Below are 15,197 nucleotides of genomic sequence, written 5' to 3'. Positions count from 1 at the left end.
CTGGGTCTTACCCACATAATGGGGTCTGCTCATAGCTCTGCCAGGTCATTCAGGACTGAGCAAGTTCTAAGAGACTCTCTTCAAACACACAGGAGACTGACATAGATACCAAATGAATAATTATTTTCTAATATCCTCTTCTCGGTAGTACAGCCTATATGGAGAACTATCACTCTCATTTATTCAAGAAAAAACTCAATGCCTATTATATATGGGAATTGGAAATACAAGCAAATAGGAAACAGTCTTAGCTCTTAGGTTGCTTTAGTGAGAGTTCAGAGTGTGATACTGAGAAACTAAGTTGGAAGCTCCCTCCACAGTTCAAGGCCAGCCTAAGCAAAAAGATGTTTCTGAGATTCTACCTCAATGACTGAGAGCAGTGGTCCATACCTGTTATCCCAGCTTCACAGGTAGCAAGATGGCTGGGCACAGTTGTATGCAACTGTCATTCCCAGAGAGATAGAGAAACACAAAAAGAAGGTCTATTTTCAAGACCTTATCTCAAAAATATCCAAGGCAGAAAGAGGCTGGAGGCATGGCTGAAAAGACAGAATGCCTGCCTCCCAAGCAAGAGGCCTGGAGTTCAATTCCCAATACTTCCAAATACAGAAGTTGGAATAGCAGGTAGTCTCTAGCATTTTTGCAGGGGAAAACAGCATTCACTTCTTCAGAAACATTTCTGTAGGGCAGAAGTATATGAGAATATTCTTCCCAGAAACCATCAGTTTTGTTTGTCTAAGAATTTTTGGATACTAATAATTTGTTTACATGCCTGTTTTCACTTGTTAAGACTAAAAATGTGTGAACTTTTATACCAAAAGAATAACTGGAATGCTTTAGGTGGCTTGGGAGGTTTCTCAGATCCCCACCTTCTGGATGAGTAGGGCCTAGGAATCTGAAGGCATGTATATGCCAGGAAGAGAGCACATAGCCAGTTAGGACGTCAGAGAGCCTGGAAGAGAGGACAGTTTTGCTTTTAAATAACAATTCTTCCATGCCAACTAACTAGGCTCCCAGCAGAACAACCTTAATCTCTTCTCTGGGCAGTACCACTAACCACCCTCACTACCCACCCCCCTTTTTCTGATTGCACTGGACTTTGAATTCAGTGCCTTGTGCTTGTTAGGAAAATGCTCTACCACTTGAGATGTGATCCTGGCAAAGCCCTTCTTGAAATCCCTCTACCTTCACCTTACCACACTGAAGACCAAGACTTTAGCACATATATTCATGCTTATGCCATCTGCCATGATATGATATAGTCACAATGTCTCTAACCAGAGCCAGAATCATATTATTTGAATATCTGGAGCTGTGCTTCAGCAGCAAGCAGCTATAGTTGCCATGTAGCTTCCTCAAGCAACCAGGCTTCCCTGAGGGCAGTCTAGATAGCTGCTTGGTAGTTCTCTGCTGAAGGCAGCTGGGGCATCAAGGAAAGGTCTAAAAACTATCAATTTAAAAGTTAAAAAAAACCCAACCCACAACATATTTAAAGGAAAAATAAACATTACAAATAGGTGCTTACAACAAAAGCTTATCATTAATATTAACCATGCTTTAATAGTCTTTAACAGTGCTTTTATTTTTATAATTTTTTTCTTTTTTAACATTCCCAGTATTTAACAGAGTGTCTGAATACAGGATATCTTACAAGATATTTAACAGTGCTTTTTACAGTACTTAACAGAGCTAATTCTTAGTCAAATATTTTTAGGAGAGAGCTAGGTCATTTTACCTGTCTCACAAATAGGCTGTTCTAAAACAGGCTTCTTGAGAGACCTCCTTTTTTCATCATTGTATACCCAGAACTCAGCAAAATCTCTTACTTTCAAATGACAAATGTGGAAGGATCTCTCATTCTAAATCAGAACACATTTATTCAAATGTAATCAGAATTTACACTAGCTCTCTTTTTCCTAACAATTCAACTTAGTTTTTAAAAGAGAATTTGATGAGTTTCTCTATGCCTCACATGTTCTTAGGTGATACAGAATACCTGGATCCACTAGATTTTTTCAGCATGATTCTAAGGGGTTGGTTACACTAGCTGATCCAAGACCTGAGCTGAGTCTGTCACTGCCCAGTGCCAAGACAGACTGATAGGCTACACTGCTGCTGAGAACCAAGAATTAAACAAGGAGCCAGGCCATGAGTACAAGATGGGGGCAGGGAAAAAGAGCTTCTCTGCCTTAGGTAGAAAACCAGGCAGAAAGCCTATCAGATGACAGTGAGAAGTCAGGGCAGAAAGGAAAGGAGGTGCTGGTGGGTGGCTCTTAAATTAACTGGCTTCTTGGAGTTGTGGCAAAGGAGCAATTCTTTCCCACAAAGCATAAATTTAGAAAACAACATTCTGAGAGTCTATAGAATTCCTGGATTAGGAAAACTGTCTTTCATTTCTTTGTATTTTCCTCTCTTTCACTCTAGATGGACTCCAAAGACCAAAAGATAATAAATGTTTGTTAACTAACCAACAGCATGTCTTGAGTAGTGGTAATACAAGGCACCCCATTGTCAGAAGGAGCAAGACTCTGCCTCGTTTGTAGCAACAGTTTTGGAAGTGCAACTGCTTAGGCTCCATGCACTGAAATAAACTGAATTCTGGGGAAAAGGAAGGAGATGTCTGAGACAAGCTCCTGTTGCCAGTATAAACAGCTATAAACAGGCACCAATCAGTGCTTCTAAATTAAATTGGAGATTAGAAACAAAGCAGTAATGCCAGGCCTGAGTGATGGACCAGTTAGCTCACTATCTAATTAAAGACCACAAGTGTCTGCCAAGAACAATACTTGGTTATTTTTTTCCTCTTTAAGCATAGCAACCTGATACTAAGTAAATTAAACTTAGTTTTGAAACATTTAGTTTTAGTTCGTACATTTTACTCCAATACACAAAAAGTATAGTTTTCAAAGGTAAAACTAGCCAAATTTTTACAGCTAAATTTTTCAACTCAAGAATAATGCTGGTAGATCAGAGCAGTTTTTCTAATATGATTTTGCGAAGAGTATTATACTCAGAAACACATTGCCTTTTGTTATTACCCAGTTCTTCCTGCCTGTAATGTATTCATCACAAAAACTTTGCCTCTTGTCTCATAAGCAAAATCTGATGATGAGCATAGTGAAGCCTATTCATTGTGCTGGTCCTGTCCAGTGAGCAAGGGCTGGCAATCACAGTTGCTCAGCCTAGTAAGTACTGTATTAGGAGAGGCCTTAGCTCTGTTCATGCTCGGTAGAAAAGCAATGGTGGGTTGATTAATGATGGAGACCACGCATGGTGAGCCTTTTTCAGTGAAGGAAACACTGTTCCCTGCCCTGGAACCACTCTTGTAGTTCTTGGGTTATGAGCTATTTTGAGTTGTACATATAAAACATGCTAAAGTTAAAATTACATGCAATAGTTTTGCAATTTGCCTCCTCTTTCCCCACAATTACAAGGTATGACACTCTAGCTTAAAGTTGGAGCCCAGAGCTGAGGTGACTTTTAGTCTAGGTGCTAATTCTATTACTAAGCTCTTTGAATTTCTGAGTCTAAAGAGGATGGCATTGTGGGCAATCTCAAACCAGTCCACTATCAGTTTTACTAATTAGTTCAAAGCCTGAGATATCTGCATCAATGCCTAAATTACTTTGTTTTTCTGCCAGTGCCTAGGTTTGAACCTAGGGCCTATGCATGTGCTTGTTCATATGATGCTGTACCACTTGATGACACTTCCAGCCCAGCTTTTTGCTGCTTATTTTGAAAACAGAGTCTCATAGACTTCTCTGCCTTAACTGAACTCAAACTGCATGTGATCCTCCAAATCTTAGCCTCCTAAATAGCTAGGATTATAGGCATAAGACTAAATTTGGTGCTCCACTGCCCAAATTACTTTCATTTAGCCTGATGACAGACACCTAGCAAAAATTTGTACTCTAATATAATTTTACAAATGCATTATTCATTATCTTACTATCTCAATTCAAAGTTTTTGAAGATAAAACAGGAAGAGAAAACCAAAATAAAGAAAGAAGCAATTTTTCTTCCTGAAAGTCCCCAAACCACTAAGAAGACCCTCCCTATAGGTCTACCTATAGAACTATCAAAACCTAATGTGCATCTACCCTGAACAACAGGAACCAATATACAAGGACACGTGCACCTCCATGTTTATTGCAGCACTGTTCACAATAGCTAGGATATGGAAACAACCCAGATGCCCCACCACAGATGAATGGATCCAAAAATTGTGGCATCTATACACAATGGAATATTATGCAGCCATTAGAAATGACAAAATAATGGCATTTGCAGGGAAATGGATGGAGCTAGAAGGAATCATGTTGAGCGAGGTAAGCCAAGAGCAAAGAGACAAACGGTACATGGTCTCCCTGATAAGTGGATGCTAAATCCAAAATGTTAGGTGATACAACAAAACTAACAGGACTCAAGAAACAAAAAACTCCCACTCATCTGGTCGAACCACTCCTAAATATCCCCATGCTGCTGATCACAACATGTATGGTGTATATGTGTACACCATTATATGTTATAGACTGTGATAGACAATTTGCTCCAGGAAAGTTAGAATGAACTTGTGACTTTAAATGAGCATCATTATTCCACAATACTGTGAAATTCGGGAAATTATGTAATCACTTAATCACAATCCAAAAAAAAAAAAAAAGAACCTCAGGGAAGGTAGGGAGGGAAGGGATGGTAGGGGGAAAACAATGGAGGGGGTAACAATGCTCAATAGGAAGTGTACTCATTACCTTACTCATGTAACTGTAATCCTCTGTATAGTATCTTTACAATTAAAAAAAAAAACTAATGAATAAGAGAAAAGAAAGAAAACAGAAACCAAAAGACCTAATGAGCAGTTGGCTAGAGTATTAGGAATATAGCCCTTAAAGATAGCCCCAGAAAGGTACTGGTGGCTCATGCCTGTATTCCTACCTACTCAGGAGGCTGAGATCTGAGGATTATGGTTCAAAGCCAGCCTGGGCAGGAAAGTCCCTGAGACTCTTATCTACAATAAACCACCAGAAAATCGGAAGTGGTGCTGTGGTTCAAATGGTAGACCACGAGCCTTGAGCTAAAGAGCTCAGGGACAGTGCCCAGGCCCAGAGTTCAAGCCCCATCATCGACAAAAAAAAAAAAAAAAAGATAACCCCAGAAAGCACCAGAAATTAAAGGTCTTTCAGAAACAGCAATAAACCCAGAATAATCCACCCTACATGAAAATTTCTGGGAATTGAAAATTACTGTGTCCAATTTATAAATATTTTTGCAGCATCCTAATCTCTCATTGAGTTCAGTTTCACAACAGAGAAGTGGGTGAAAGTAGGCTTCTATTTCTGGAAAAAGAAGAACATGTGAGCTGATTTTCCCTACAGGTTCTAGCAGCCTAGCCCCAGTACCAACCTTGACAAATGGACCTATTTCCTATAAGGACACAATTTAACATTGCCACATTCACTTCCTGTTCCAAATTCTAACTCCCTCCTCTCATGTGTGCAAATAAACTGGTTAGTATATACTATTTAAAAAATTTTATAGAGGCTGGGGGTTTAGCCCAGCGGAAGGGCGCCCGCCTGGCGCGCGCAAGGCCCTGGGTTCGGTTCTCAGTCCTGGAAAAAAAATTTTTTTATAACAGAAGCATTCATTCATATCCTTTTGGATCATTTCATTTTCTAGAGTCAGTGTCTTTAATAAAAGCCCATTTTGAATTCCCAAAAGGAAACTATTAATTCAATGTCAATGTTGTGCTAAACATTTTTATGTGTGACAGATGCTTTAATTCTTCAAACAACCTTATGAAGAAGATATTATTCCCTTTTTTTTTTTTTTTTTTTTGGTCAGACATGGGGTTTGAACTCTGGGCTTAGGCGCTGTCCCTGAGCTCTTCTGCTCAAGGCAAGCTCTCTACTGCTTGAGCCACAGCGCCACTTCCAGTTTTCTAGTGGTTTATTGGAGATGAGTCTCACGGACTTTCCTGCCCGGGCTGGCTTTGAACCATGATCCTCAGATCTCAGCCTCCTGAGTAGCTAGGATTACAGGCGTGAGCCACCAGCACCCGGCTTATTCCCATTTTTATAAGCAATGAAAGATAGCTCAGAAAGTTTCAGTAAACTGACTAATCACACACAATGAGCTGATGGCAAAATCAGGATTTGAAACCAAATATCAAAGTGATATCAAAGTTGATTCATTTTCCAACAAATACTATCTCCCAGAGCTAAAAACAGAATCTCAGAAGAACAAAAGATTATTAGTAGCTGGGCACGGGTAGCTCACACCTGAAATCTTATTTGCTCAAGAGGCTGAGATTTTAGGATTGAGGTTCAAAGCCAGCCAGGGCAGAAAAGTCCATGGGATTCTTATTTTCAATTAACCACCAAGAAGTCAGAAAAGGATGTGCAGCTCAAGTGGTAGAGTGTCAGACTTGAACAAAAAGCTCATGGGCAGTGCTCTGACCTTGAATTCAAGCCCCAGTAGTGGCATAAAAAGAAAAAAGTTACGAAAAAGACTACTGGTTCACATTAATTGTCCATCCAGTATTGACTTCTCTGGCCATCTCAGTGTGAATTGCATAGGGCCCCCTACCCCATCGATGCTGGATTTGTCTATGCTATTTGCTCTCAACAATATGATATTAGTGGATGTAATATAAGCCTAAGTGAGCTGCAGGGTTGATCTTGGGTCTTATGCATCTGCCATTCACCACAATAAGGATATGCCCTGAAGAGCACTAGTTAAAGGAGGCAAGTCCATTCTAACTTGGATAAAACTGCAGTTGACTGGTATACATATTTTTTAATGTCTCAGGAACTTTTCTAGATTTGATGAAAACTATTACCTAACAGGCCCAAGTAGCTTATAGAATCCCAAGTACAAGGTATATCATTACAGGTGAGGGTGGTGTGTTCTCGTCATGGAAAGGAATAGTGAGAGGCTTCACAAAGTAAAAACAAAAAGAAGTGGGAGCCAGAGTGGGAGTCCTCCATCTTCATAAGTAACAGGTATTAATTAAAATCATACAATAAAAAATAGAAAGCAGGATGGTGGTGGAAAGAAGAGAGTTGCTGATTATCTTCTAGACTTATGTGCAGAAATGAGCAATAACTCCAAGTGGGATACAATTCCAAGAAGGAGACCTCCTCCCTAGAAGTTCAGAGAAATCCAGGGAAAGGGTCTTTAGACAGCACCAGACCACAAAGCCCATCAGGGCAGGTACCACCATCACAGCTGAGTTACATCTGCCCAAATGCTCAAATGGGGTCTTGACTCAGTAGGGACTTTGACCTTAGACCCCTTTCTGTCCTCTATTTCCATGTTCTTCTCAGCCAAACCAGATTTACTATAAACTCTTAGAAACTAATATAAGAAAAAGTTAAAATGAAGTATATCACTAATGATGTATTAACTAAAGTTTTTGTTGCTGTGACAAAATGCCTGACACAAGCAACCTATGAAAGATTTATTTTGGTTCCTGATTTCAAAGGTTTCAGTCTATTGTCAGCTGTTTCCAATGGTATGGGCCTAAGGAGAGACTGAAGATCATGTCAGGATCATCTGTTAGAGTAAAGAAGCTCACCTCAAGGCAGGTAGGAGGCAGAGCAGAATGACTAAGAGGAAGCAAAGTGAAAGGCACAAGATGCATCCTTCAAAGTCACATCCCCAGTAACCTTCTTCTTCCAACCAGGTTCTACTTCCTAAGGTTTACAAAATCTCCCCAAAATGCCATCGAATTATGATTAATCCATTCATGAAGCCAGAGTCCTCATGAGGACTCTGTCCTTCAATTTGAGGACCAGTCCTTCAATATATGAGCCTTTTGGGGAGAGCCTTAATATTCAAGCCATACCAATAAACCACACTAAGCAGCAAATATTGTCTATGACAGTATACTGGTTTCCTTTGCCTGAAAAGCACAGGAAAAGCTCAATTTTGTAAAGAAATCCCACCAATGGATGAATACATCTATTCAAATTCAAAGCAATGGGCCAGGAAGATGACTCAGTGGTAGAATGCTTGCCTTGCATACATGAGGCCCTGGGTTCAATTCCTCAGCACCACATAAGCAGAAAAAGTTGGAAGTTGTGCTGTGGCTCAAGTGGTAGAATGCTAAGCCTTGAGTTGAAGAGCTGAGGGACAGCACCCAGGCCCGGAGTTCAGGGCCTCACGACCAACCAAAAGAAAAAAAAAAAAAAAACCAAAGCAACAATAACAAATGCTGATGAGAATGTGGGGGGGGGGGAAGACCCTTTTTATATTGTTAATGGAAATCAGTAAGGAGATTCCTTAAAAAAAAAACTAAAGCTATAACTACCTTATAAGCTTGTTGTACCACTGCTTGGATACATCCGAAAGATGCAAGTCAGCATATAGTCAAAATGCCTGTGTATCATGTTTCTCGCGGCACTATTCACAATAGCCAAACTACAGAATCAGCCTAGATGTTTATCAACTGATGAATGGATAAAGAAAATGTGGTATATATAAACAATGAAGTATTATTCAGCCATAGATTATGTTTTTATTATTAAATTATATATCAATATTATATATAACAGAATATTACAACATTACAAAATATTGTCCAGCCTTAAAAATGAGGGAAATTCTGCATCATACTAAGTGATATAAGTCAGGTACAGAAGGACAACTACTATGTGATTCCATTTGTTATGAGGCATTGAAAATAGCCTCTAAATAGACAGACAGTAGAAAAATGGCTGCTATAGGCCCGGCAGGAGGGGAAATGAAGTGTTGAATGTATGGACCCGTCCAAAATTCATATGTTGATACCTAATACCCAAATGTGATAATATTAAGAGATGGGGCTTTTGGATGAGTCTTCAGGATCTGTTCCCATGACTATACTACTGTTCTAGAGCTTCCATTTTTCCTGTTTTTGACATTTTATCCCTCTGCTACATAAGAACACAACATAGGGGCTGGGAAGGTTGCCCAGTGGTAGAGTGCTTGCCTTTGCATGCATGAGGCCCTGGGTTCAATTCCTCAGCACCATATAAGCAGGAAAAAAAAGCCAGAAGTGGCACTGTGGCTCAAGTGGTAGAGTGCTAGCCTTGAGCTGAAGAGCTGAGGACAGCGCCCAGGTCCACGACCTGACCAAAAAAAAAATTAAAAAAAAAAAAAAAAAAAAAGAACACAACATAGGTCCCCTCTGGAGGATGTAGCAACAAGCCATCTTGGAAGCTCATAATAAGCCCTCATCAGACACCAGATCTTGGACTTTCAAGTCTCAGAACTTTGAGAAACAACTTTCTATTCTTTATACATTTCCTAGTCTCTGATATTTTGTAACTGTAATGTTAACAGAATAAGCCATAGGAAATCATTCTTTAATTAGATAGAGAGTTTGGAAAGATGAAAAGAGTTCTGCAGATACATAGTAGTAAAGGTTCCACAATAATGTGAATATGCTTAATACCACTAAACTGTAACTTACCCTTTGTTAATACTGGTAAATTTCATGTCATATAAATTTTACTGCAATTTTAACAGTATTCTTTGACTACAGAATTGTTCTTTTCTTTGGTTTTTGTTGTTGCACTAGTGTGGAGTATGAAGTAAGTTAAGCTTTAAAAGCCAATTATCAAGAGTCCAAAAAGTCAGTAATAGTAGGAAATGCTAATTCTGTCGTATGAGTTTTCTAAGTAGTATTTCTCCAATCCTTCACTTGAACGTCTCTGTTTTCTATAATGAGAGGTAAATTTGTCTCCTGGGTATAGGAGGTAGTCTAGGAAAACAATGTTAATAAATGCTTATGACAGGTGATGTGGTAACAGAGAACAAACCAATCAGGAAAAGGTTAAAAATTTGCTACTGAACCACAAGCAAAACTGGAAAGCATACATTTTCCCAAACCAACATATTCTGTCAAATATTTCTGGGCAGTTTTTGAGTGGGAGCAGTAGGCTTTGAAATGATGGCATTTCTGGGACAGTGTGATGGATAGAGTAGACAGTATCACATATTTAGGATTTGACACTCTCCCCCCAAATTCAGAACTTGTGACTATTGAGATGGATTTAGAATGTCAAGGCATGCTGAACATTTCATTCTAATAAAAGTGTTTTATCTGTAATTTATTTTTAATGCTTCATGGGGCTGGGAAGATGGGAATTGTTGAAAATATAAGCTATTTGGCCAGATATATTTTCCTTTGCTAAGCATTAAGGCTTAAATGTGTCCCACAAAGTTAACTTGCTAGTGAAGTATTGGGAGGTGGAGCTTAATCAGAGGTTCTGATTAAGGCTCTGCCCTCATGAATGAACTAATGTCATTATTGTGAGTGTGGATTATTCTGTTATAGCTGCAGAAACACTCCAAGGTATAGTCCAAAATCAAACTCTATGGTCACTGGAAAGCCTAAGTGAGCTGGTGACATTTCACATTTTTACTCTGATTCATTACCACATGATATAGTAACTTACTTCAAAAGCCATACATTCTGAATTAATTTTTCTTAGATTAGCATCTATATTGCTTACCATTTGATATGCTCTCAAATTCTCTGAAGATGTCAACTTCATGATCAGAACAAAGGTATTAGTTCTACTGGAACTTCTTCCCAGGCCTGCTCTGGGGCATTAAGAATCTGAATCTGCAAAGCATGTCAGCAACAGCCTTCCTGACCTGATTTGCTGCCAAGATCTCCATTGGACAACCTAGCAAGTAACATCACAGACTTCTACTTACAGTTAAAGCACCCTTGGAGGAGCTTTTACAAGACCACTGGGTAAGCCCAGAAATCCTTCAAGCAACAGTATGCTAAAGCTTCTCCTCTAGCTCCTAAGAGTATTCCCAGTCTTATATTGAAGTTAAATGCCTACTTGATAAATAATAATGTGCATGAGAATGGAGGTGGGGATGGAATTTCTTAGACTTTAGACTATTCGCTGTGCCACATCATCCAACAATGGAGAAGGGAGCTTTCTTCCCTTCTTTCTTTCATGGCAATTTCACTAGCCCAATAGAAACTCCCATCTCTTAGCTTTCTGAGTAACCTTCTATTACTGCCTTTCTGAATCAAGGCCCTGTTTCTCACTGATTTTGTACTCTCTCTCTCTAAACCACATTCACTGAATGAAAAAGATGGTTCACTCAGCTTCCATAAGGTCCCTGTATAGCCTCAGACCTCACAACAGGTATGTCTACCCCACATACTAGATCCACAAGCATTTCTTTCATCAGAAAGCAGAGCAGAGCCATCCCCAAGAATGACAGGAACCCTCACTGCAGTCTCCCAGCTAACCCAGACAATAGAACAGCTCTGCCTAACTAACTAACTAACTAACACCAGCATTGACATGCCTGGATCAAGTCTCTAGAAGGGTCCCCAATTAGAAAACACAAATTTTAAGGCATTTTGTTGGGCAATGAACAACATTATTAGCTGATAAATTCACCATTAACATCCATTGATTCCACTCTTGGGCCACATAAATAATAAAGTACTTGCCTGATACTTTATTTCTTAGCCTTTTTTTTTTCAGATCACTTGAAATTACTAAGGTCCTGGCAGATTTCAAGTACCTGGGGGGAGTTTTCCTTTCAGTTTCCTTGAATTCCAAGTAATCACATTGTCATCATCCTTTGTGGAGAGTTTAGGAAATTCTGCGCATACTGTTCTCTCAGCAAATGCATGGAATCTGAAACACAAAAGATATTCAACCTTAGGCTGACAGGGAAAGTTTTGCACATGCCTGTTAGTTCTAGTACTGTGTACTTGCTCTTATTGGCTATGGCATCATGGTTTTTTTTTTTTTTTTTTTTTTTTTGCTTTCAGTTTTGTTTTGGATATGGAATCACTATGTTGTCTAGACCCCAAAACAAATCCTCCAGCCTCAGTCTTTCAAGTATCTAGGACTACAGGTCAATATCACCATGCCCAGCATCAAGCATCTTAATTTTAGCAATATTCAGTGCTTCCCTTCTACCTTGTCCTGTCAGTTCCCACATGCCTGGGAGGCAAAAGGGTCTGAGGACTGAGAATGGCTTGGGATTTTCAGTGATAATGTGTCTTTTTATTGGAGACTAATTAACTCAACCAAATGGCATTTCTTGATCCTGGGGGAAAAAAAGCTATATTTATTATTTTACTCCCAGGCCCCATCATATCAGGAATCTAATGTAGGACCCTAACAGCAACCATCAGCATTGTGGGCTCAGCGATGAAGGTTGGTAACTGGGCAGTATGACTAGTTTGCCTATTATTGAGTAATAAGGCAGATGCTTAACTTCCTTAGGATTCAAGCTTAAATACCAATGGTAAGAATTCCTGTCTGGACAAGTGTTTAGGTCCTGCCTATTCAAAATGTGGTTCAAAACACAAGTAGCAGCTTTGCCTCAGAACTGGGTGAGGAGCTCCTCACCCCTAGGGAGTTATATGTACATTATAGCTTGTTGAGCACTGGACTGGTGGCCAGGGTATGGGGCTAAGTCCCCTTCTTGAAGCACCTTAACTATAATCTGAAAAGTCAGTAGCAGGACATCAGTTTCTGATGTGCAGAGGAGGTCTGAGGTAATACTAAGAGCTCTACTTCTGCTGGTCACTCATTCAATTCATAAATAGTCCTTCAATAAGCCTGCAGTGGACAGATGAACAGAAAAACAGCACAGGAGGTCTAGAGAGCTCTTGGACCATAGAAAGCCTCAGCTCTATTCTTTAAAGGCTTCAGGTGAGAGTAGACAATGACTTGATTACAATGAACAAGTCAGCCTCATTCTAGCAGCTACTCTTGAGTAGAATCTCAGTCTGGATGTGTTCATTTCCTATAGGAGCTTCATCTGGCTGTCTTCCTCCTTATATAACCTCCTAACAGGGCAAGGAGAGGTGATGGGTAAGCTCTCTCCTGGCAGCCCCCACACCCTGAATTCCAAGGTCTTTGTACCTAGAATTTTCTACTCCCTGATGAGTTCTTCAGGTTAAAAAAAGAGAACAGGTGGAAGTTTCCTCTTGTTAATACTGCTCACTTGTGCAGAAGTGAGTCACCATTAGGACAGACTCTTTGGAAAGTCCCTAGAATATAACATATTAAGCCTGCATGGGTGGTTCCACCAAAAAAAAATCCTCAGGTATGGGGGAGCAGATTTCAACTGGAGGGTCACAACACACAGACAGCTCATATAAACTAAGATGCTAAGGACCTACAGTTTCCTATTGGATTTAACTTCCCTGTTACTGGGGCCCAAAAGCCCAAAGTACACAAAGAGAACAAGTAGCAAGAACTTCATGGTGAATAGGCAGAAAGCAGAATGCACAGGAAACAGAACATGCAGAAAGTAGCATTGGTTGTGGGTAAGACTTGCTTGTGTGGGCTCAGAACACACACAGGAGGGGATATCTACACCCTGGCCCTTTTCTGCATAATATATCACTTTCCTCTGTACAACATAAAAATCAGTATCCTGAGTCATAGCTCCTTACATGTAAATTACTCCTTGGGCTCTAGAATGCCCATAGAAAATGTCCCATGTGTCAGAGCAGAAGACAAGCAAGAGGTGGGCCTGCCAGTTGTCTTTTTCGCTCCTATAGGAAGATAGGAACATGAAGCCCCCTTCTGTATTTGGAGGGCTCAGAAACCAAGAAATGAAGGTACATACCTGATGTTGAATTATTTAAAAGTGCTTGAGGATCTTCCAGAATGGTAGGCTCAGAAAAGTCTAATTACAAATTAAGGTTCTTGGCCCTCCTCGTCTAGAATTTCTATCAAGATCCCTGTTATCCAAACTAGTAGGTAAAGGGCATATTCCCAATTCCCCTCTATTATGTGGAATTAATGAGGCCAAGCCAGGCTTCTGTATCATTAACAACTCCCCAGGTGAATAGGAGCACCTACACTTAAGAACAAGATGCCACATAACATGGCTAGCATCTATAATTCTAGTGTCCTATGAACTCAGGAGGCTGAGATTCGGGAGGATTGTAATATGTGGCCAGCCTAGACAATGACATTCCCAGAACTCCACCTTAACCAATAAAAAGCTGGGCATAGAGACACATCCTTGTCACTCTAGTAAAAATAGGAGGATCATGGTTCAGACTGATCAGGTAAAAAACTGAGACCCTATCCAAAGAATAAGGAAAACACCAAGGATTTGAGAGGTGGCTCAAGTGGTAGAGTCCCTGCCTAGCAAGGGCTCAAACCCTAGGACTCCCAAAACAAAACAAGAGTTCCATTTCTGATAGGCTAACTGAGGAAAGGATTCAGTAATTCCTATTGCAACAGAAGTAGCTGGTCTGTCTCCACAAGAGAGCTGAAAACATGCATACAGAGGGCAAAGGAGGAATATCTGTTTTAAAGTAGAAATGGTAAGACTAACAGATCAGGAGACTATTCTCATTAAAAAGACAGTTCGTTACAGTTTCTGTTAGGGACTGAATTGTGTTCCTTCCCCACTTCAACATTCACATACTTGGAGTTCATTTTGCTTAGCATCATCTTATATGGTCATATGTACATAGCTATTGAGATATTATGATTTTTTTCCAGGTATTTCCATTTCCTTACAAATGGGGTGATGGCATTCTTTCTGATGGAAGATAGAATTCCACTGTGTGTGTCTGTCTGTGTGTGTGTGTGTGTGTGTGTGTGTGTGTGTGTGTGTGTGTGTGTGTGTGTGTGTGTGTATACCACATTTTCTTGATCCATTCATCTACTGAGAGGTATCTGGTTTGGTTCCATATCTTAGCTATGATAAATAATGTTGCAATTAACATGGTTGTACTGGTACCTTAAATATGGAAACAAGAAGTTTTCTTTGTTGTTGTTGTTTTGTGTTTGTTTTTGTTGGTTGTGGGGCTTGAACTCTGAGCTTGGGTGCTGTCCTTGAGCTCTTCAGCTCAAGGCAAGCACTCTACCACTTGAGCCACAGTGCCACTTCTGGTTTTCTGGTGGTTAATTAGAGATCAGAGTCTCATGGACTTTCCTGCCCAGGTTGGCTTTGAACCTCGATCCTCAGATCTCAGCCTCCTAAGTAGATAGGATTACAGGCATGAACTACCGGCGCCCAGCTTGTTGTTGTTTTTAATGTACTATGTGAAGTTACCTCCTTTTTCTTTCATTCCCGTCCCCCTATGCGGCCTATCCCTTGTTGACCCTGTATTTAATTTTGGTACCCTGTGTATTGTATATACATTTATCTGAATTAGGGAAGGGAAGGGAAGAACAACAAAATGATGTGAA

At 40.0% G+C, this 15,197-nt stretch overlaps 1 protein-coding gene across 3 annotated transcripts in view; it reads right to left on the bottom strand.

Moving 5' to 3' along the window:
* The window catches only part of Vwa3b (von Willebrand factor A domain containing 3B), a 174,464-nt gene that overhangs the window by 139,141 nt on the left and 20,126 nt on the right, over positions 1–15,197 (bottom strand). For all 3 annotated transcript variants that reach the window (XR_011365209.1, XM_069988478.1, XM_069988477.1), the window contains exon 7: positions 11,545–11,660. Coding sequence is in view for 2 of the 3 variants with exons in the window: in XM_069988478.1 (XP_069844579.1) it covers positions 11,545–11,660 (116 nt within the window). In the remaining variant the exon portion in view is untranslated. The remainder of the gene's footprint in view (positions 1–11,544; positions 11,661–15,197) is intronic.

The sequence above is a fragment of the Dipodomys merriami genome, unplaced genomic scaffold (assembly GCF_024711535.1).
Source record: "Dipodomys merriami isolate MVZ:Mamm:240054 unplaced genomic scaffold, mDipMer1.0.p SCAF_36, whole genome shotgun sequence".
Lineage (NCBI taxonomy): Eukaryota > Metazoa > Chordata > Mammalia > Rodentia > Heteromyidae > Dipodomys > Dipodomys merriami.
The sequence above is the reverse complement of the archived record's forward strand: the minus strand, read 5'-3'. Positions and strand labels throughout refer to the sequence as shown.